This window comes from Buteo buteo, chromosome 31 (genome assembly GCF_964188355.1).
Source record: "Buteo buteo chromosome 31, bButBut1.hap1.1, whole genome shotgun sequence".
NCBI classification, from domain to species: Eukaryota; Metazoa; Chordata; class Aves; order Accipitriformes; family Accipitridae; genus Buteo; species Buteo buteo.
The window spans coordinates 2,847,189-2,870,259 of record NC_134201.1 but is presented as its reverse complement, the minus strand read 5'-3'; the positions used below and the strand labels follow the sequence as shown (position 1 = coordinate 2,870,259).

Here is a 23,071-nt window from a genome sequence, read left to right as displayed (position 1 = left end):
TGGTTGGGGGATATCGGGGCAGTTGTGGGGCAGTTGTGGGGCTGGGGGGGCAGTTATGGGGCAGTTGGGGGGCTGCGGGGGTAGTTGTGGGGCAGTTGGGGGGCCTGGGGGGGATCTATGGGGCAGGAGGAGGGAGTTGGGGGGCAGTTGTGGGGCTGGGGGGGGCAGTTGTGGGGCTGGGGGAGATTGGGGGGGCACTTGGGGGGGATCTATGGGGCAGGAGAAGGGATTTGGGGGGCAGTTGGGGGGCTGGGGAGGCAGCTGGGGGGGCAGTTATGGGGCTGGGGGCTGTGGGGGGGGAATGGGGCAGTTGTAGGGCTGGGGGGGCAGTTGTGGGGTAGTTGTGGGGCTGGGCTCTGGGGGCAGCTGTGGGGCAGGGGCTGGGTTTTGGGGGCGGTTATGGGGCTGGGGGGGCAGTTGTGGGGCAGGGGGGCGGCTATGGGGCTGGGTTTTGGGGGAAGTTATGGGGCTGGGGGGCAGCTATGGGGCGGGGGGGGCAGTTATGGGGCAGGGGTGTCAGCTATGGGGCAGAGAGCCGGATTTTGGACTCGTCTATGGGGCAGGAGAGCCATGGGGCCGGGCACTCTGCGGGGCCGGCCTCGCTATGGGGCAGAGGGTCTCCGTGGGGCAGCCGTCCGTGGGTCGCGATGTCAAACCCCCCCCCCCCCCCACCATCGTCTCTGCCCCACAGCGGCAGCCCCATGGCGTCGGGGCCGGTGCTGCGTCGCGCCGACGACACCGGCGCCGAAGACCCGGGTTGCGGATCCCCCCTTTCCCCTTCCCGCCCCACGGCGCTGCCCCACGGCGTCGCCCGCCCCACGGCGCTGCCCCACGGCGTCTCCCTCGCCCGCGCCCGCCTGACGGTGGCCGTCCTCTGCTACGTCAACCTCCTCAACTACATGGACCGCTTCACCGTCGCCAGTACGTTGGGGGGCGGCCGTGGGGCGGCCGTGGGGCGGCCCCACATCTCCCCACATCTCGTTTTTTTTCCCAGGCGTTTTGCCCGAAGTCGAGGATTTTTTCGGCATCGGGGACGGCAGCTCCGGTCTTTTGCAAACGGGTCCGTTCCCCCCCCCCCCCACCCGCCGCCGGCCGCGCTTAAGAGAGGGGACGTGTGGGGCTGCCCCACACGTGTGGGGCTGACCCACGGCTTCCCCTTGCCAGTGTTTATCAGCAGTTACATGGTGCTGGCGCCCGTTTTCGGTTATTTGGGCGACCGGCACGACCGCAAGCGCCTGCTCTGCCTCGGCATCGCCCTCTGGTCCGCCGTCACCCTGGCCAGCAGCTTCGTCCCGCGAGAGGTGTGGGGCGGCCGTGGGGCAGATGTGGGGCAGGTGTGGGGCGGATGTGGGGCAGCCGTGGGGCGGCGTTGGGATACGTGGGGGGCGGTCCTGGGGTGGTTGTGGGTGATGTGGGGCAGTTGTGGGGCAGTTGTGGGGTGGGCGATGTGGGGCAGCCGCGGGGCAGGTGTGGGGCGGGTGTGGGGCAGCCGTGGGGCGGCATTGGGATACGTGGGGGGTGGCCCCAGGGTGGTTGTGGGTGATGTGGGGTGGTTGTGGGGCGGGTGATGTGGGGCAGCCGTGGGGCGGGTGTGGGGCAGGTGTGGGGCGGATGTGGGGCAGCCGTGGGGCGGCGTTGGGATACATGGGGGGCGGCCCCAGGGTGGTTGTGGGTGATGTGGGGTGGTTGTGGGGCGGGTGATGTGGGGCGGCCGTGGGGCAGATGTGGGGCGGCCGTGGGGCGGGTGTGGGGCAGATGTGAGGCAGCCGTGGGGCGGCGTTGGGATACGTGGGGGGCAGCCCCAGGGTGGTTGTGGGTGATGTGGGGCGGTTGTGGGGCGGTTGTGGGGTGGGTGATGTGGGGCAGGTGTGGGGCAGGTGTGGGGCAGCCGTGGGGCGGGTGTGGGACGGGTGTGGGGCAGCCGTGGGGCAGCGTTGGGATACGTGGGGGGCAGCCCCAGGGTGGTTGTGGGTGATGTGGGGTGGTCGTGGGGCGGCCGTGGGGTGGGCGATGTGGGGCGGGTGTGGGGCGGGTGTGGGGCAGCCTCGGGTGATGTGTGGGGTGGTCCTGGGATGGCTGTGGGTGCTGTGGGGCAACTGTGGGGTGGCCGTGGGGCAGCCATGGGTGCTGTGGGGTGGCCATGGCGCAACTGTGGGGTGGCTGTGGGTGCCGTGGGGAGCCGTGGGTGCTATGGGGCAGCCATGGGTGCTATGGGGCGACTGTGGGGCAGCTGTGGGTGCTATAGGGTGGCTGTGGGGCACCCGTGGGTGCTATGGGGCAGCCGTGGGTCACCGGTGGGTGCTATAGGGAGGCCATGGGGCAGCCGTGGGGCAGCCGTGGGGCACCGGTGGGTGCTATAGGGTGGCCGTGGGCCACCCGTGGGTGCTATGGGGCAGCCGTGGGTCACCAGTGGGTGCTATAGGGAGGCCATGGGGCACCCATGGGTTCCATGGGGCAGCTGTGGGGCAGCGGTGGGTGCCATGGGGCAGCCGTGGGTGCTATGGGGTGTCTGTGGGGCAGCTGTGGGTGCTATAGGGTGGCCGTGGGGCACCCGTGGGTGCCGTGGGGCAGCCGTGGGGCGGCCGTGGGTGCTATAGGGTGGCCGTGGGGCACCCGTGGGTGATGTGGGGCAGCTGTGGGGCACCCGTGGGTGCCATGGGGCAGCCGTGGTTGCCATGGGGCAGCCGTGGGTGCTATGGGGCGGCCGTGGGTCACCGGTGGGTGCTATAGGGTGGCCGTGGGGCACCCGTGGGGGCCATGGGGCAGCCGTGGGGCGGCCGTGGGTGCTATGGGGCAGCCGTGGGTCACCGGTGGGTGCTATAGGGAGGCCATGGGGCACCCGTGGGTGCCATGGGGTGGCTGTGGGGCGGCTGTGGGTCACCGGTGGGTGCCATGGGGTGGCCGTGGGTCGGCCGTGGGTGCTATGGGGCAGCCGTGGGTCACCGGTGGGTGCTATAGGGAGGCCATGGGGCACCCGTGGGTGCCATGGGGCAGCTGTGGGGCACCCGTGGGTGCCATGGGGCAGCCATGGGGTGGCCGTGGGTCACCGGTGGGTGCTATAGGGTGGCCGTGGGGCACCCGTGGGTGCCATGGGGCAGCTGTGGGGCACCCGTGGGTGCCATGGGGCAGCCATGGGGTGGCCGTGGGTCACCGGTGGGTGCTATAGGGTGGCCGTGGGGCACCCGTGGGTGCCATGGGGCAGCTGTGGGGCACCCGTGGGTGCCATGGGGCAGCCATGGGGTGGCCGTGGGTCACCGGTGGGTGCTATAGGGTGGCCGTGGGGCACCCGTGGGGGCCATGGGGCAGCCGTGGGGCGGCCGTGGGTGCTATGGGGCGGCCGTGGGTCACCGGTGGGTGCCATGGGGTGGCCATGGGGCACCCGTGGGTGCCATGGGGTGGCCGTGGGGTGGCCGTGGGTCACCGGCGGGTGCCGTGGGTCTGACCCCCATTCCCCCCCCCCCCCGCAGCGTTTCTGGGTGCTGCTGGTGGGGCGGGCGCTGGTGGGGGTGGGGGAGGCGTCCTACTCCACGGTGGCCCCCACCCTCATCGCCGACCTCTGCGCCGGCGTCGCCCGCAGCCGCGCCCTGGGGGGGTTCTACCTCGCCGTCCCCCTCGGCAGGTGGGGAGGGGGCGATTTTTGGGGGGGGGTGGGGGGCATTTATGGGGGGATATTTGGGGTGGGGGGCATTTTGGGGGGGCATTTTGGGGGGATATTCGGGTGGGGGGTGTTTGGGGGGGGCATTTATGGGGGGATATTTGGGGTGGGGGGCATTTTGGGGGGGGATATTTGGGGTGGGGGGTGGTTTGGGGGGGTCATTTTGGGGGGATATTTGGGGTGGGGGTCATTTTGGGGGTCAAGTATGGGGGGACATTTTGGGGGGGATATTTGGGGTGGGGGGTGTTTTGGGGGGATATTTGGGGTGGGGGTCATTTTGGGGGTCAAGTATGGGGGGACATTTTGGGGGGGATATTTGGGGTGGGGGGTGTTTTGGGGGGATATTTGGGGTGGGGGGCATTTTGGGTGGGGGGCATTTTGGGGGGATATTTGGGGTGGGGGGTGTTTTGGGTGGGGGTCATTTTGGGGGATATTTGGGGTGGGGGTCATTTTGGGGGTCAAGTATGGGGGACATTTTGGGGGGGATATTTGGGGTGGGGGGTGTTTTGGGGGGTCATTTTGGGGGGATATTTGGGGTGGGGGGCATTTTGGGGGTCAAGTATGGGGGGACATTTTTGGGGGATATTTGGGGTGGGGGGCGTTTTGGGTGGGGGGCATTTGGGGGGATATTTGGGGTGGGGGGCGTTTTGGGGGGGGCAATTTTGGGGGGGCAATTGGGGGGAGTGAATTTTGGGGGGGATATTTGGGGTGGGGGGCATTTTGGGTGGGGGGCATTTGGGGGGGATATTGGGTGGGGGTAATTTTGGAGGGAAATTTGGGGGGGGCATGTTGGGGGGCACATTGGGTGGGGGGTATTTGGGGGGGATATTTGGGGGGACAATTTGGGGGGGACATTGGGGGGTATTTTGGGGGGGCATTTGGGGGGAATGAATTTGGGGGGGACATTTTGGGGGGGACCTTTTCGGGGGGACCATTGGGGGAGTGAATTTGGGGGGGGGCACATTTGGGTTGGGGGTAATTTTGGGGGGATATTTAGGGGGACATTGGGGGGCACTTTGGGGGATATTTGGGGTGGGGGGCATTTTGGGGGGGGCATTTGGGGGTAGTGACTTTTGGGGGGAAATTTGGGGGGGACATTTGGGGCGGGGGCCATTTTGGGGGGGTCATTTGGGGTGGGGGCCATTTTGGGGGGCGGCATTTATGGGGAGGGGGACATTGGGTGGGGACATTTGGGGGGGTGCCATGGGGGGGGGTGCCATTTTGGGACAGCGGGGGCGGGGGGGTCTCTCTGACTCGGGGGGGGTGTCTCCATGGATTTGGGGTCCCCCCCTGACCCCGCCCCCCTTTTTGCCCCCCCCCAGCGGGCTGGGTTACATCGTGGGGGCCAAGGTGAAGGAAGTGGCCACCGATTGGCGCTGGGCCCTGCGCGTGAGTGTCGTGTCCCCCCCCCAAATATTGTCCCCAAAGGTGACCCCTGACCCCTGACCCCCCCCCAAAATTTTTTTTTTCCCAGGTGACCCCGGCGCTGGGAGCCGTGGCCGTGGCTTTACTGGTGACGGTGGTGAGCGACCCCCCCCGGGGGGGGCTGGAGAGACCCCCCGAGGCGCCCCTCCCCCGCACCTCCTGGGCCACCGATTTGCGGGTTTTGGCCACCAAGTGAGTCCTTGGGGGGGGGGGCCCCGGTGTCCCTTGTCCCTTTTTTTTGGGGGGGGGGGGGGGGGGGGTGTCCCCAATGTCACTTGTCTCCTCAATGGGTTGACCTGGTGGCCCTTTGGGTTGGGTTGACCTGATGGCCCAATGTCTCTTGTCCCCTTGGGGGGGCCTGGGGGGGTGACAGGGGGTCCCAGTGTCCCTTGTCCCCTCGGGGGGGGCTCTTGGGGGTCCCTTGGGGGGGTGACAGGGGTCTCGGTGTCCCTTGTCCCTTTTTGGGGGGGTCACTTGGGGTCCTGGGGTCCCTTGTCCCCTCAATGGGTTGACCTGGTGGCCCAATGTCCCTCGTCCCCTTGGGGGGGTCTGGGGGGGGTGACAGGGGGTCCCAGTGTCCCTTGTCCCCCTGGGGGGGTGACAGGGGGGGTTCTTGGGGGTCCCGGTCTCCCTTGTCCCCTTTTGGGGGGGTCCCGGTGTCCCTTGTCCCCTCAATGGGTTGACCTGGTGGCCCTTTAGGCTTGGGTTGACCTGGTGGCCCAACGTCCCTGTTCCCCTTTTTGGGGGGGGTGACACGGTGACAAGGGGGGGGGTCCCAGTATCCCTTGTCCCTTTGGGGGGGGTCACCGGGGGTCCCAGTGTCCCTTGTCCCCTTTTGGGGGGGTCCCGGTGTCCCTTGTCCCCTCAATGGGTTGACCTGATGTCCCTTTAGGCTTGGGTTGACCTGGTGGCCCAACGTCCCTCGTCCCCTTTTTGGGGGGGTGACACGGTGACAAGGGGGGGGGTCCCAGTATCCCTTGTCCCTTTGGGGGGGGTCACCGGGGGTCCCAGTGTCCCTTGTCCCCTTTTGGGGGGGTCCCGGTGTCCCTTGTCCCCTCAATGGGTTGACCTGGTGGCCCTTTAGGCTTGGGTTGACCTGGTGGCCCAATGTCCCTCGTCCCCTTTTTTGGGGGGGGTGACACGGTGACAAGGGGGGGGGTCCCAGTATCCCTTGTCCCTTTGGGGGGGTGACAGGGGTCTCGGTGTCCCTTGTCCCCTTTTGGGGGGGTCCCGGTGTCCCTTGTCCCCTCAACGGGTTGACCTGGTGGCCCTTTAGGCTTGGGTTGACCTGGTGGCCCAACGTCCCTCGTCCCCTTTTTTGGGGGGGGTGACACGGTGACAAGGGGGGGGGTCCCGGTGACACCGTGTGTGTCCCCCCCCCAAGCCGCAGCCTGGTGCTGACCACCCTGGGTTTCACGGCGGTGGCCTTCGTCACCGGGGCGCTGGCCCTGTGGGCTCCCGCCTTCCTCTACCGGTGCCGGTTGGCCAGCGGGGAGGGGTGGCCGTGTGACGAGGGGCGGCGCTGCCACGGCGACGAGAGGTGACGATGGCGGGGGGGGGGGGGGGACGGGGGACACGAGGGGACAAGGGGGACGGTGGGGTGGGGACGATGGGACGATGGGATGGGGACGATGGGGACAGGGACAATGGGATGGGGATGATGGGGACGATGGGGACAAGGGGATGGGGACAATGGGGACGATGGGGACAGGGACGATGGGGACGATGGGATGGGGACGATGGGGACAAGGGGATGGGGACAGTGGGGACAGGGATAATGGGATGGGGACAATGGGGATGATGGGGACAAGGGGATGGGGACAATGGGGACGATGGGATGGGGACAATGGGATGGGGACGATGGGGACAAGGGGATGGGGACAGTGGGGACAGGGATAATGGGATGGGGATGATGGGGACGATGGGGATGATGGGATGGGGACAGTGGGGACAAGGGGATGGGGACAATGGGACAGTGGGGACAATGGGATGGGGACGATGGGATGGGGACAATGGGGACAAGGGGATGGGGACAATGGGGATGATGGGGACAATGGGATGGGGACGATGGGGACAGTGGGATGGTGATGATGGGGACGGGGACGATGGGGACGATGGAATGGGGACAATGGGGACAGGGATAATGGGATGGGGACAATGGGGATGATGGGGACAATGGGGACAGTGGGATGGGGACAATGGGGACAGGGATGATGGGGACGATGGGATGGGGATGATGGGGACAGGGATAATGGGATGGGGACAATGGGACGATGGGGACAGTGGGATGGGGACGATGGGACGATGGGGACAATGGGATGGGGATGATGGGTATGGTGGGATGGGGACAAGGGGACAGGGACAACAGGGACAATGGGATGGGGACAATGGGGATGATGGGGACGATGGGGACAATGGGATGGTGATGATGGGGACAGGGACAATGGGGACGATGGAATGGGGACGATGGGATGGGGACAATGGGGACAGGGATAATGGGATGGGGACAATGGGACAATGGGGACGATGGGATGGGGACAATGGGATGGGGATGATGGGGACAATGGGGACAGTGGGATGGGGACAGTAGGGACAGGGACGATGGGGACGATGGGATGGGAATGATGGAGACGATGGGGACAGTGGGACGGGGATGATGGGATGGGGACGATGAGGACAGGGATAATGGGATGGGGACAATGGGACGATGGGGACAATGGGATGGGGACGATGGGGATGATGGGGACAGTGGGATGGGGACAAGGGGACAGGGACAACGGGGACAATGGGATGGGGACAATGGGGATGATGGGGACGATGGGATGGGGACGATGGGGACAATGGGGACAATGGGATGGGGACGATGGGGACAGGGATAATGGGATGGGGACAATGGGACAATGGGGACAGTGGGATGGGGATGATGGGATGGGGACGATGGGGACAAGGGGACGTGTATGATGGGGACAAAGGGATGGGGATGATGGGGACAAGGGGATGATGGGATGGGGACGATGGGGATGATGGGGACAATGGGGACAGTGGGATGGTGACAATGGGGACAGGGATGATGGGGACAATGGGATGGGGATGATGGGGACAGGGATAATGGGATGGGGACAATGGGACAATGGGGACAGTGGGATGGGGATGATGGGGACGGTGGGATGGGGACAAGGGGACAGGGACAACAGGGACAATGGGATGGGGACAATGGGGATGATGGGGACGATGGGGACAATGGGATGGTGATGATGGGGACAGGGACAATGGGGACGATGGAATGGGGACGATGGGATGGGGACAATGGGGACAGGGATAATGGGATGGGGACAATGGGACAATGGGGACGATGGGATGGGGACAATGGGATGGGGACGATGGGGATGATGGGGACAATGGGGACAGTGGGATGGGGACAGTAGGGACAGGGACGATGGGGACGATGGGATGGGAATGATGGAGACGATGGGGACAGTGGGATGGGGATGATGGGATGGGGACGATGAGGACAAGGGGATGGGGACGATGGGGACAGGGATAATGGGATGGGGACAATGGGGATGATGGGGACGATGGGATGGGGACGATGGGGACAATGGGGATGATGGGGACAATGGGGACAGTGGGATGGGGACGATGGGGACAGGGATAATGGGATGGGGACAATGGGACAATGGGGACAGTGGGATGGGGATGATGGGATGGGGACGATGGGGACAAGGGGACGTGTATGATGGGGACAAAGGGATGGGGATGATGGGGACAAGGGGATGATGGGATGGGGACGATGGGGACAAGGGGATGGGGACAATGGGACAGTGGGGACAGTGGGATGGGGATGATGGGGACAATGGGGAGAATGGGGACGATGGGGACAGTGGGGACAGGGACGATGGGGACGATGGGATGGGGACAATGGGGACAGGGATAATGGGCTGGGGACAATGGGGATGATGGGGACAGTGGGGACAGGGACGATGGGGACGATGGGGACAGTGGGACGGGGATGATGGGGATGGGGACGACGGGGACAATGGGGACAAGGGGATGGGGACAAGGGGACGATGGGGACAATGGGACGGGGACGATGGGGCCAGTGGGGATGGGGACGATGGGACATTGGGGTGGTGGAGACAAGGGGACAATGGGGACGATGGGATGGGGACGACGGGGACAATGGGGACAACGGGGACGGGGGATGGGGACGATGGGGACAATGGGGACAACAGGGACAATGGGGACAATGGGGTGGGGACGATGGGGTGGGGACAGTGGGGTGGGGACAACGGGGACGAGGTGGGGGACGAGGGGACGGGGACAGTGGGGGGGGGCCGAGGGGACAATGGGGGGGGATGAGGGGGACGATGGGCAAAAGGGGGGGACAAGGGGGTGACGGGGGGGGACAGTGGGGGGGGACAATGGGGTGACAATGGGGGGGACGGGGTGACAATGGGGACAGTGGGGGGGACAATGGGGTGACAATGGGGGGACAATGGGGGGACAATGGGGCCAATGGGGGGGTGGGGGGGGCCAATGGGGGGAGGTGGGTGGGACTTGGGGACATTGGGGGGGGCCAATGGGGGGTGGGGGGGGACAATGGGGACGAAATGGGGGGGACAATGGGGGGGTGACAATGGGGGGACAATGGGGGATGGGAGGGGCCAATGGGGACAATGGGGGGGGGGCGGGGTGACCTGACCCCTCCCCCCCCCCCCCCCCCAGCCTGGTTTTCGGGGTGCTGACCTGCGCCTCGGGGGTGCTGGGGGTGGGGGCGGGGGCGGAGCTGTCGCGCCGCCTGCGGGCGCGGTCGCCGCGGGCCGACGCCCTCCTCTGCGGGGGCGGGGTCCTGGCCGCCGCCCCCTGCCTCCTCCTCGCCCTCCTCTGCGCCACGCCCTGCCTGCCCGCCGCCTACGTGAGGTCACGGGGGGGGCGCGGGGGGGTCGGGGGGGGGTCATCGGGGTCATGGGGGGTCATCGGGGGTCATCAGGGGTCATTGAGGGTCATAGGGGTCATTGGGGGTCGTAGGGGTCATGGGGATCATTTGGGGTCATTGGGGGTCATCGGGGTCATGGGGGGTCATCGGGGGTCATAGGGGTTGTGGGGGTCATTAGGGGTCATGAGGGGTCATTGAGGGTCATGGGGTCATTGGGGGTCGTAGGGGTCATGGGGATCATTTGGGGTCATTGGGGGTCATGGGGGGTCATTGGGGTTGTAGGGATCATGGGGGGTCATGGGGGGTCGTGGGGGTCATTAGGGGTCATGGGGGGTCATCAGGGGTCATTGAGGGTCATGGGGTCATTGGGGGTCGTAGGGGTCATGGGGATCATTGGGGTCGTAGGGGTCATGGGGGTCACTGGGGTCATCGGGGTCATAGGGGTTGTGGGGTCACTTGGGGTCATGGGGGGTCAAGGGTCATTGGGGGGGTGGGGACCCCTGGCCTGCTGCCTGGGCAGGGTCATGGGGGGTCATGGGGTCATTATGGGGTCATGGGGGGTCAGGGGTCATGATGGGGTCATGGGGGGTCAGGGGTCATCAGGGGTCACGGGGGGGTTATGGGGACGCCCGCCTGCCGCACGGGGTCCTGGGGGGGGTCAAGGGTCATGGGGGTCATAGAGGGGGTCTAGGGGTCACGGGGGTCACGGCGGGGGTCACGGCGGGGTCGTGACCCCCTCCGTCCCCGCCCCCAGGTCTTCATTTTCCTGGGGGAGACGCTGCTGTCGCTCAACTGGGCCATCGTGGGCGACATCCTGCTGGTACGGGGAGGGGGCGGGGCCGCGCGTGGCGCCACGTCACGCGGGCGGGGCGGCTCACGTGACGGGCGTGTGCCCCCCCCCTCCCCCCTCCCCCCCCCCCCCCTCCCCAGTACGTGGTGGCCCCGTCGCGGCGGTCGACGGCCGAGGCGCTGCAGATCGTCACCTCCCACCTCCTGGGGGACGCCGGCAGCCCCTACCTCATCGGACTGGTGGGAACTGGGCGGGGCTGGGCGGGGCTGGGTGGGGCTGGGCGGGGCTGGGAGGGGGTTGGGGGGCACTGGGAGGGACTGGGAGCACTGGGGGGGGTTACTGGGGGCACTGGTGTATCCTGTCCTGTCCCATCCTGGTTTGTCTTATCCCATACTGGTCCATACTGGTCCATACTGGTCTATACTGGTCCATACTGGTCTATACTGGTCCATACTGGTCCGTACTGGTCTATACTGGTCCATACTGGTCCATACTGGTCCATACTGGTCCGTACTGGTCCATACTGGTCTATACTGGTCCATACTGGTCCATACTGGTCTATACTGGTCCATACTGGTCCATACTGGTCCGTACTGGTCCATACTGGTCTATACTGGTCCATACTGGTCCGTACTGGTCCATACTGGTCTATACTGGTCCATACTGGTCCATACTGGTCCATACTGGTCTGTACTGGTCTATCCTGTCCTGTCCTGGTTTGTCCCATCCCATACTGGTCCGTACTGGTCTATACTGGTCCGTACTGGGCTATACTGCTCCGTACTAGTCTGCCCTCTCCCATACTGGTTTGTCCTTTTCCATACTGGTCCGCACTGGTCTATACTGGTCTATACTGGTCCATACTGGTCCATACTGGTCCGTACTGGTCTATACTGGTCCATACTGGTCCGTACTGGTCTATACTGGTCCATACTGGTCTATACTGGTCCGTACTGGTCCGTACTGGTCTATACTGGTCCATACTGGTCCGTACTGGTCCGTACTGGTCCGTACTGGTCCATACTGGTCCATACTGGTCCGTACTGGACCATACTGGTCCATACTGGTCTATACTGCTCCATACTGGTCCATACTGGTCCATACTGGTCTGTACTGGTCTATACTGGTCCATACTGGTCTATACTGGTCTGTACTGGTCTATCCTGTCCTGTCCTGGTTTGTCCCATCCCATACTGGTCCGTACTGGTCTATACTGGTCCATACTGGTCTATACTGCTCCGTACTAGTCTGCCCTCTCCCATCCTGGTTTGTCCTTTTCCATACTGGTCCGTACTGGTCTATACTGGTCCGTACTGGTCTATACTGGTCTGTACTGGTCTGCCCTCTCCCGTACTGGTCTGCTCTCTCCCATACTGGTTTAGCCCATCCCATACTGGTCTGCCCTCTTCCATACTGGTCCCATACTGGTCTATCCTGTCCTGTCCCGTCCTGGTTTGTCCCATCCCATACTGGTCCATACTGGTCTATACTGGTCCGTACTGCTCTGTACTGGTCTATACTGGTCTGCCCTCTCCCATACTGGTCTATCCCATCCCATACTGGTCTGTACTGGTTTGTACTGGTCTGTACTGGTCCAGCCTCTACCCATACTGGTTTGTCCTGTCTTGTCCCGTCCTGGTTTGTCCTATCCCATACTGGTCTATACTGGTCCATACTGGTCCGTACTGGTCTATACTGGTCTGTACTGCTCTGTACTGGTCTGTACTGGTCTGCCCTCTCCCATACTGGTCTGCTCTCTTCCATACTGGTCCCATACTGGTCTATCCTGTCCTGTCCCACCCTGGTTTGTCCCATCCCATACTGGTCCATACTGGTCCATACTGGTCCGTACTGCTCCGTACTAGTCTGCCCTCTCCCATCCTGGTTTGTCCTTTTCCATACTGGTCTATACTGGTCCATACTGGTCCATACTGGTTCGTACTGGTCTATACTGGTCCGTACTGGTCCATACTGGTCCATACTGGTCCATACTGGTCTATACTGGTCCGTACTGGTCTATACTGGTCCGTACTGGTCCATACTGGTCTATACTGGTCCATACTGGTCTATACTGGTCCGTACTGGTCCGTACTGGTCCGTACTGGTCTATACTGGTCCATACTGGTCCGTACTGGTCTATACTGGTCCGTACTGGTCCATACTGGTCTATACTGGTCCATACTGGTCCATACTGGTCCGTACTGGTCTATACTGGTCCATACTGGTCTATACTGCTCCGTACTAGTCTGCCCTCTCCCATCCTGGTTTGTCCTTTTCCATACTGGTCTATACTGGTCCGTACTGGTCTATACTGGTCTATACTGGTCTATACTGGTCTGTACTGGTCCATACTGGTCTATACTGGTCTATACTGGTCCGTACTGGTCCGTACTGGTCCGTACTGGTCTATACTGGTCTATACTGGTCCGTACTGGTCCGTACTGGTCCGTACTGGTCTATACTGGTCCGTACTGGTCTATACTGGTCTGTACTGGTCCGTACTGGTCTATACTGGTCTATACTGGTCTATACTGGTCCGTACTGGTTTGTACTGGTTTGTACTGGTCTGTACTGGTCGGGACCGCTCCGTACCGGTCCCGACTGGTTCTTACTGGTCCCGGCAGGTGAGCGACGCCCTGCGGGGGATTCCCCCCCCTCCTTCCAGGGCGGGGCGCGGGCGCTGGAGCGGGCGCTGCTGCTGGCCCCCTTCGCCGCCGCCCTGGGGGGGGGGCTCTTCCTCGCCGCCGCCGACGCCCTCCCCCGCGACCGACGCCGCGCCCGGCGCGAGGCCAAAGGTCAGGGACCCCCCCCCAAAAAAAAAATAAAAAAATAAATCCCCGCACCCCAAACCCCCCCCCCCCCAGCACCCACCCCCGGCACCCAAAGACCCCCCCCCAGCACCCAATTCCAATTAACGCCCCCTCCCAGTAACCCCCCCATAGCACCCAGACCCCCCCCATAGCACCCAGACCCCCCCCATGACCCCCCAAAACCCACCCAGACCCCCCCAGCCCCCCCCCCCAGTGTCATCCAACCCCCCCCCCAATCTGCCCCTCCCCCCCCCCCCAGGCCTCCCCCCCGACGCCGATGACGACGACGACGACGACGACGACGTCATCGATGACATCGTGGTGCCGCGCGGCGGCCGCCCCACCAAGGTGCCGGTGGCCCACGTCCTCGCCTGACCCACGGCAGTGGGGGGGGGCGCCGACCCACGGCGAGGGGCTCTGACCCATAGCGGGGGGGCTCTGACCCACGGCGGAGACCGCTGACCCACGGCGAGGGGTCGCTGACCCACGGCGAGTGACACTGACCCACGGCAATGGGGCGCTGACCCACGGCAAGGGGTCGCTGACCCACGGCGAGTGACACTGAGCCACGGCAATGGGGCGCTGACCCACGGCGAGGGGTCTCTGACCCACGGCGATGGGGCACTGACCCATAGCAGGGGGTCTCTGACCCATAGCGGGGGGCTCAGACCCATAGCAAGGGGTCAGTGACCCACGGCGAGTGGCACCGACCCACGGCAATGGGGCACTGACCCATGGCAGGGGGTCTCTGACCCACGGCGGAGACCGCTGACCCACGGCGAGGGTTCGCTGACCCACGGCGAGGGGTCGCTGACCCATAGTGGGGGTCTCTGACCCACGGCGAGGGGTTGCTGACCCGCAGCGAGTGGTGTTGACCCACGGCAATGGGGCACTGACCCATAGCAGGGGGTCTCTGACCCATAGTGGGGGTCACTGACCCACGGCAATGGGGCACTGACCCATAGCAGGGGGTCTCTGACCCATAGCTATGGGGCACTGACCCACGGTGAGGGGTCTCTGACCCATAGCAGGGGGTCACCGACCCACAGCAAGGGGTCAGTGACCCACGGCAAGCAGTGCTGACCCATAGCGAGGGGTCTCTGACCCATAGCGGGGGTCACTGACCCACGGCGAGGGGTCTCTGACCCACGGCAATGGGGCACTGACCCACAGCGAGGGGTGCTGACCCACGGCGAGGGGTCTCTGACCAATAGCGGAGGTCTCTGACCCACGGCAAGTGGCGCCGACCCACGGCGGGGGGCTCTGACCCACGGTGAGTGGCACCGACCCACGGCAATGGGGCACTGACCCACGGCGAGGGGCACTGACCCACGGCGAGGGGCTCTGACCCATGGCGAGTGGTGCTGACCCACAGCGAGGGGGCTCTGACCCACGGCAATGGGGCACAGACCCACAGCGGGGGGTCTCTGACCCATAGCAAGGGGTCAGTGACCCACGGCGAGTGGCACCGACCCACAGCAAGGGGTCACCGACCCACGGCGAGGGCTCCCTGCCCCACGGCGACGGCTCACCGACCCACGGCGGGTCCCACCGCCCCACGGCGACGGCTCCCCGACCCCCCCAATGGGGCGCCCCACATCTCCTACCCCCCCCCCCCCCCAAAAAAAAAATAAACCCCGTTTCACCCCCCCACCCTCCGGCTGCCGGCTCTCCATCCCGCTCCCCGCCCCACACATTTCCTGCCCCACACATTATTTCCTGCCCCACACGTTTCCTGCCCCACGGCGGCGCCCGCAGCTTCCTGGGGGGGGCGGGTTTTTTTTTTTGGGGGGGGGGTTCGGGACGCGGGAGGTGACAGCGCCGGACGTCGCGCAGGTATGGGGCGGGATGGGGGGGTGGGTGATGTGGGGCAGACGGACGGCGGCGGACACGGGGGTCGACCCACGGCGAGCCGTGGGGCGGGCGGAGGGACGGGACCCCCCCCCACTTGTGGGGCAGCGGGGTGCTTGGGGACTCTACTTATGGGGCAGGCGGGATGGTTGGGTCTTCTACTTACTTAGGGGGCAGACGGGATGCCTGGGACCCCCACTTATGGGGCAGGGGGATGCTTGGGGCCTCTACTTATGGGGCAGCGGGATGCTGGGTGTCCCGGTTATGGGGCAGGGGGATGCTTGAGTCTTCTACTTATGGGGCAGATGGGATGCCTGGGTCCTCTAGTTATGGGGCAGCGGGACGCTTGGGTTTTCTACTTATGGGGCAGACGGGATGCTCGGGTCCATTAGTTAGGGGGCAGATGGACGCCTGGGACCCCCACTTATGGGGCAGCGGGATGCTTGGGGCTTCTACTTACTTATGGGGCAGACGGGATGCCTGGGTCCTCTAGTTATGGGGCAGCGGGATGCTTGGGGCTTCTACTTATGGGGCAGACGGGACGCTTGGGTCCACATGTGTTGACCCATGGCGAGCCGTGGGGCAGACGGGCGGCTGGGACCCCCGGTTGTGGGGCAGGGGGATGCTGGGGGCCTCTACTTATGGGGCAGCGGGATGCTGGGTTTTCTACTTACTTATGGGGCAGACGGGAGGCTGGGTTTTCTACTTACTTATGGGGCAGACGGGATGCCTGGGCCCTCTAGTTATGGGGCAGCGGGGTGCCTGGGTCCACATGGGTTGACCCACAGCGAGCCGTGGGGCAGCGGGATGCTTGGGGTCTCTAGTTATGGGGCAGCAGGATGCTTGGGTCCTCTACTTATGGGGCAGACGGGATGCCTGGGTCCATAGTTATGGGGCAGACAGATGCCTGGGACCCCTACTTATGGGGCAGGGGGATGCTTGGGGCCTCTACTTATGGGGCACTGGGACGCTTGAGTCCCCTAGTTATGGGGCAGGGGTGCCTGGGTCCACATGCGTTGACCCACGGCGAGCCGTGGGGCAGACGGGCGGGTGGGACCCCCGGTTGTGGGGCAGCGGGGTGCTTGGGTCCCTTAGTTATGGGGCAGTGGGACGCTTGGGCTTTCTACTTACTTATGGGGCAGACGGGATGCTTGGGTCCATTAGTTATGGGGCAGCGGGATGCCTGGGCCCCCCCCACTTGTGGGGCACTTGGGTGCCCTCCGCTGCCCCCTGCCCCATAGCGGGGCCCGCGGCTCGTTAGGGTGGCCGGGGCGGGGGGGAGGGGAGAACGGGGAACGGGATGGCGGCCCTGCCCCACGGCGTGGTCCTGAGCGCCGGCACGTGCAGGTCCCCAGCTTGGGGGGCAGGAGGCCCTGGATGTGTGGGGCCCTCACTTGTGGGGCTGGAGCCCCCAACTTGGGGGGCAGGACGCCAAGGGATGTGTGGGTGTCACCAACTTGTGGGGCACGAGGCCTTAGACACACAAGCCCCCCCCCAACTTGTGGGGCAGGAGCTCTGAATGCATGAACCCCCCCCACACACACACTTGGGGGGCTGGAGGCTTCCAATCTGTGGGTCTAGCCCCCCAACTTGTGGGTCTGACCCCCAACTTACGGGGCAGGAGAGATCGGATTTGTCGCTCCCACCAACTTGTGGGGCTGGAGCTTCGAACGTACAGACCCCTGCCCACACTTGGGGGGCTGGAAGCTTCCGATCTGTGGGTCTAGCCCCCTAACTTGTGGGTCTGACCCCCAACTTGTGGGTCGGGAGCGATCGGATATGCCACTCCTGCCAACTTGGGGGGCCTGGAGCTTCGAACGTTCGGACCCCTGCCCGCACTTGGGGGGGGCTGGAAGCTTCCGATCTGTGGGTCTGGGCCCCCCTAACTTGTGGGTCTAGCCCCCCAACTTGTGGGTCCGGCCCCCCAACTTATGGGGCAGGACCCCCCCCACCTTTCTACCGTTACCGTCTCCCGCGTGGGCGCCAACCGCCCGCGGCACCTGCGCGGCCGTGGGGCGCCGAGGAGGAAGAGGAGGGAGGAGGAAGGTGGCGTGTGTGTGTGTCCCCCCCCCAAAAAAACCCCCTCTGTGCCCCACGGCTGCCCCCCAACCTCCTCGTCGCCCCCCCCCCCCAGGCCCCATGGAGGCTCCTTGGCCCCACGGCGGGTGGTGGGGCCTGGCCCTCCTGCCCCCCGCGCTGCTGTTGGCCGCCCTCTGCGCCCGCTGCCGGAGACCCCGGGGTGAGTTGGGGGGCTGGGAGGGGGGGGGGGCACTTGGGGGGCTGAGGGGGGGGAGTTGGGGGGCTGGGGAGGGGGTCTGTGGAGGGGACTTGGGGGTCCCAGGGGGGCACTTGGGGGTCTGGAGGGGGAGTTTGGGGGGCTGGGGGGGGCACTTGGGGGGCGGGGGGGGGAGTTGGGGGTCTGGGGGGGGCACTTGGGGGGCGGGGGGGGGGAGTTGGGGGGCTGGGGAGGGGAATTGGGGGGTCTATGGGGGGCACTTGGGGGTCCCAGGGGGGCACTTGGGGGTCTGGGAGGGGAATTGGGGGTCCCAGGGGGGCACTTGGGGGTCTGGAGGATGAGTTGGGGGTCTGGGGGGGGCACTTGGGGGGCTGGGGAGGGGAATTAGGGAGTCTATGGGGGGCACTTGGGGGTCCCAGGGGGGCACTTGGGGGTCTGAGGAGGGGACTTGGGGGGCTGGGGGGGAGTTGGGGGGGGGTCTATGGGGGGGTCTGGAGGGGGACTTGGGGGGCTGGGGGGGGGAGTTGGGGGGGACACTTGGGGGGCTGGAGGGGCACTTGGGGGTCCAGGGGAACTTGGGGGTCTGGAGGGGACACTTGGGGGGCTGGGGGGGGATTTGAGGGTCTGGGGGTGTCTGGGGGGTCACTTGTGGGTCAGGATTTGGGGGTCCTCACCCCCCCCCCCCTTCCCCCGCAGGCCACGGCGCCGAGGTGGACAACTACAAGTGAGTGTTTGGGGGGGGGGGGAACTTGTGGGGCAGCCGTGGGGCCCAAATTTCTGGGTTCCCCCTCTCTGCCCCACAGATGTGGGGCTCTGACCCCCCCCCCCCATGTGTGTGTCGTCCCCCCCCAGGTCGCCCCCCTGCGTCCCCCCCGCGAGGTTCATAGTGATCACCCCCTCCAGATGTGAGTCGCGCTCTGCCCCACGGCGTCTCTGCCCCACAGTGTCTCTGCCCCACGGCGGTTCTGCCCCACAGCGTCTCTGCCCCACAGCGTCTCTGCCCCATGGCGCTTCTGCCCCACAGCGTCTCTGCCCCACGGCAGTTCTGCCCCACAGCGCTTCTGCCCCACAGCGGTTCTGCCCCATGGTGCTTCTGCCCCACGGCGCTTCTGCCCCATGGCGCTTCTGCCCCACGGCACTTCTGCCCCACAGCGTCTCTGCCCCACGGCGGTTCTGCCCCATGGCGGCCTCGTTCTGCCCCACGGTGGTCGTGGCCCCACGTGTCAGTCCCAGCCCCAGCCCCACGGCGTGACCCCTTGTCCCCTGCCCCACGGCGTGACCCCCAGCCCCACATCGCGTCCCCCAGCCCCACAGCGTGTCCTCAGCCCCACATTGTGACCGCCTTGTCCCCTGCCCCACGGCGTGTTCCCCAGCCCCATGGCATGTTCCGGACCCACGGCATGTCCTAGACCCACAGCGCGTCTCCCAGCCCCACGGCGTGTCTCCCTGTCCCCTGCCCCACGGCGTGTCCTCAGCCCCATGGCGTGTCCCAGACCCACATCATGTCCCCCGCCCCACAGTGTGTCCCCCAGCCCCACGGCGTGTCCTCAGCCCCACATAGTGTCCCCCAGCCCCACGGCATGACCCCTCGTCCCCAGCCCCATGGCATCCCCAGCCCCACATCGTGTCCCCCAGCCCCACGGCGTGTCTCCCTGTCCCCTGCCCCACGGCGTGTCCTCAGCCCCCATGGCATGACCCACAGCGTGTCCCCCTTGCCCCACGGCGCGTCCCCCAGACCCACATCGTGTCTCCCAGCCCCACGGCGTGACCCCTCGCCCCCCGCCCCACATCGTGACCCCCCCCCACTCTCTCTCCCCCCCCAGGCCCCTCGCAGCCCCCCCACCACCCGCAGCCCCTCCCCCCGTGGGGGCCCCCGGCCGAGACCGTCCTGCAGCTCCCGTGGGTGATGGGGGAGGGGCGAGGGGGGGTGGGGGGAGGGGCGGTGGGGTGGGGGACGGGGGGGTGGAACGGACCATGGGGGAGGGGCGACGGGGGGCGACCCCAGGCTGAGGGGTGGGGGAGGGGCGGGGGGGCCCCGGAGGGGCCCCCCCGCCCCTCCCCCACCCCTCAGCCTGGGTCCCCACGTCGCCCCTCCCCCCCCCTCCCCGCCCCTCCCCCCCCAGCTCCCCCCACCCCCCCCAGAGCCGCCGCGTCTCCACCGCCCGCCCCGAAACCGGTGAGTGACGACCCCTCCCCCCAAAACCCACCCCTCCCCCACCCTCTTACGTCACCCCCACCCCTCCCCCACCCACTTTTTTTTATTATTTTTTAAATTTATTTTTATTTTTTAGGTCCCCGCGACCCCCCCCCGCCCCCCGAGGGCGACGACGACTACAGCAACGAGCCCTACGCCACCGGCTACGTGTGCGTGACGTCAGCGTTTGGGGTGGGGTGGGGGGAGGGGTGTCACGCCCCTCCCCCCACACCGACCCCTCCCCCCCCCTCTCTCTCTCCCCCCAGCGAGGTGCTCCCGGATCAGGACGGGACCCCCCCACGCGGGGAGGGGCGACACGAGGGTGGGGACCGCCCCTCCCCCCACCCCGCCCCTCCCCCACCCCCCACCCCCCGCCCCTCCCCCACCTTGTGTTTGCGCGTGGGCCCCCTCCCCCCCCCAAATGTGTGTCGTCGTCCCCCAATGTCCTCCTGTGACCCCCCCGTAACCCCCCGTGACCCCGTGACCGCTCGTGACCCCGTGACCCCTCTGTGACCCCTCGTGACCCCCCACCCCCACCCGTGACCCACAGCGGCGCCGAGCGAGGAGTACGAGAACGTCCCCGAGGGCGCCCGGAGATCCCTGGGTGAGACCCACGGACTGACCCATAGACTGACCCATAGATTGACCCACACCCTGCCCCATAGACTGACCCATAGCCCCGCCCCATCTCTGCCCCATAACCTGCCCCACAGCCCTGCCCCATAGCTACACCCCACAGCCTGCCCCATAGTCGTGCCCCACAGCTTGCCCCACACTCTGCCCCATAGACCTGCCCTATAGCCCTGCCCCACACCCTGCCCATAAGCTGCCCCACAGTCCTACTCCACAGCCTGCCCCATATCCCCGCCCCATAGCTCTGCCCCATAGAGTGACCCATAAACTGCCCCACACCCCGCCCCACATCTCTGCCCCATAGATTGACCCACACCCTGCCCCACACCCTGCCCCATAGACTGCCCCACACCCTGCCCCACACTCTCTACCCCACACCCTGCCCCATAACCTGCCCCATATCCTGCCCCATAACCTGCCCCACACCCTGCCCCATAGATTGACCCATAGCCCTGCCCCACATCTCTGCCCCATAGCCCTGCCCCACACTCTGCCCCACACTCTCTGCCCCACACCCTGCCCCATATCCTGCCCCACACCCTGCCCCACACTCTGCCCCATAGACTGCCCCATATCCCTGCCCCATAGCTCTGCCCCACAGTCCTGCCCCACACCCTGCCCCATAGCTCTGCCCCATAGATCGCCCCACAACCTGCCTCTCCCCCGCAGCCGACAGCCTCGAGTACATCAACGTCCCCCCGACCGGCTCCACCCCCCGGGACGGTGAGTTGGGGGCGGGGCGGGATTTTTTTGGGGTCCCCCCAAATTTGGGGGGGGGCCCCGCCCCCCAACTTCGGGGCCCCGCCCACATCTCGGGGCCCCGCCCCCTCCGCCCCACAGCCAGCGAGAGCGAGGACAACGGCCCCGACTACGAGAACCTCTGACCCAGGTCGCCCCCAAAACCCCCCGTTTTCACCCCAAAACTGTGACCCCGCCCCCATTTTCCCACCCCCCAACCCGACCCCCCGACCCCCAAATCCCCATTTTTCACCCCAAAACCTCCCCTCACCCCCAAAACCCTCAATTTTTCACCCCAAACTTTCTCCCTTCACCCCCAAAATCCCCATTTTTCAACCCAAGCTTTCCCTTCACCCCAAAATCCCCATTTTTCACCCCAAAAACCTGACCCGTCGCCCCCCAAAATCCCCATTTTTTCACCCCAAAACCTCCCCTCACCCCCAAAAACCTCTATTTTTCACCCCAAACTTTCCCTTTGCCCCAAAATCCCCATTTTTCACCCCAAAAGCTCCCCTCACACCCTAAAACCTCTATTTTTACCCCAAACTTTCCCCCTTCACCCCCAAAATCCCCATTTTTCACCCCAAAACCTCCCCTCACCCCCAAACCCTCAATTTTTCACCCCAAACTTTTCCCTTTTGCCCCGAACACCCCTTTTTCACCCCAAATTTTCCCTTCACCCCCCAAAAATCCCCATTTTTTACCCCAAAACCCTCCCCTTCACCCCCAAAATCACCATTTTTCACCCCAAACTTCCCCTTTGCCCCAAAATCCCCCTTTTTCACCCCAAAGCCCCCACTGACCCCCCCTCTCTCCCACAGGCCCTTCGACGCCGGCCGGGGGGCGGAGCCGCCCATCCCCCACCCCCCGCCCCCCCCTAATTTATTGTGTGTCCCCAAAAACGCTGACGCAGCCTGAGAAGGGGCCGCTGCCCCACGGGACCCACAGATTCCCCACGGGACCCACAGATTGCCCCACAGATCCCCACGGGACCCATAGATTCCCCCCAGGACCCATAGATTGCCCCACAGATCGCCCCACGGGACCCACAGATTCCTCCTGGGACCCATAGATCCCCATGGGACCCACAGATTGCCCCATGGGACCCACAAATTGCCCCGCAGGACCCATAGATTCCTCATGGGACCCACAGATTGCTCCACAGATTGCCCCATGGGACCCACAGATCGCCCCCCCAGGACCCATAGATTGCCCCACGGGACCCACAAATTGCCCCATGGGACCCACAGATTGCCCCACGGGACCCATAGATTCTCCCTGGGACCCATAGATTCCCCACGGGGCCCACAGATCCCCCCCCAGGACCCACAGATTGCCCCACAGATTGCCCCATGGGACCCACAGATTGCTCGATGGGACCCACAGATCGCCCCACGGGACCCACAAACTACCCCACGGGACCCATAGATTCCCCCCCAGGACCCACAGATCGACCCATGGGACCCATAGATCCCCCTCAGGACCCATAGATCCCCATGGGACCCATAGATTGCCCCACAGATTTCCCCATGGGACCCACAGATCACCCCCATGGGACCCATAGATCGCCCCATGGGACCCACAGATTGCCCCACAGATCCCCCCCCACCGATGAATAAAGCCGAACCCCCAAACCCGGACCGTGTCCACGCCGTGGGGCTGAGGGGGGGGCACTTGTGGGGCCGGCAGCGTGTGTGTGTGGGGAAATATGTGGGGCAGGGGGATGTGGGGCTGGATGCCACTTGCCACCCCATTACTTGGGGGGGGGCAACTTAGGGGGCAGATGTGGGGCTCGGACGCCTG

General features: G+C 65.5%; 2 protein-coding genes across 2 annotated transcripts; both read left to right on the top strand.

Moving 5' to 3' along the window:
- Positions 1-479: 479 nt before the first annotated feature.
- Positions 480-15,269, top strand: SPNS1 (SPNS lysolipid transporter 1, lysophospholipid). The gene is given in 13 exon segments (XM_075018850.1): positions 480-921; positions 995-1,060; positions 1,165-1,301; positions 3,468-3,619; positions 4,978-5,044; positions 5,130-5,272; positions 6,465-6,620; positions 9,806-9,995; positions 10,771-10,836; positions 10,947-11,045; positions 13,431-13,446; positions 13,449-13,601; positions 13,876-15,269. Coding segments are annotated over 13 exon segments (1,800 nt in total). The 5' UTR covers positions 480-482; the 3' UTR covers positions 13,992-15,269.
- A 159-nt stretch (positions 15,270-15,428) lies between these two features.
- Positions 15,429-22,980, top strand: LOC142026015 (uncharacterized). Its single transcript, XM_075018765.1, has 12 exons — positions 15,429-15,452; positions 17,602-17,706; positions 18,400-18,427; positions 18,556-18,923; positions 19,527-19,602; positions 19,827-19,879; positions 19,995-20,067; positions 20,164-20,219; positions 20,448-20,501; positions 21,200-21,253; positions 21,371-21,419; positions 22,090-22,980. The coding sequence occupies exons 2-11, from the start codon at positions 17,607-17,609 to the stop codon at positions 21,412-21,414; spliced, it is 906 nt and encodes a 301-aa protein (XP_074874866.1). The 5' UTR covers positions 15,429-15,452; positions 17,602-17,606; the 3' UTR covers positions 21,415-21,419; positions 22,090-22,980.
- Positions 22,981-23,071: the final 91 nt, after the last annotated feature.

What these genes read in the sequence shown, in the direction of transcription:
- LOC142026015 (XM_075018765.1), top strand. Translation starts at nt 17,607, where the DNA reads ATGGAGGCTCCTTGGCCCCACGGCGGGTGGTGGGGCCTGGCCCTCCTG. An exon ending in GAGACCGTCCTGCAGCTCCC is followed by an intron (nt 19,603 to 19,826) that starts GTGGGTGATGGG and finishes CTCCCCCCCCAG; the next exon opens with CTCCCCCCACCCCCCCCAGA. An exon ending in CCCTACGCCACCGGCTACGT is followed by an intron (nt 20,068 to 20,163) that starts GTGCGTGACGTC and finishes CTCTCCCCCCAG; the next exon opens with CGAGGTGCTCCCGGATCAGG.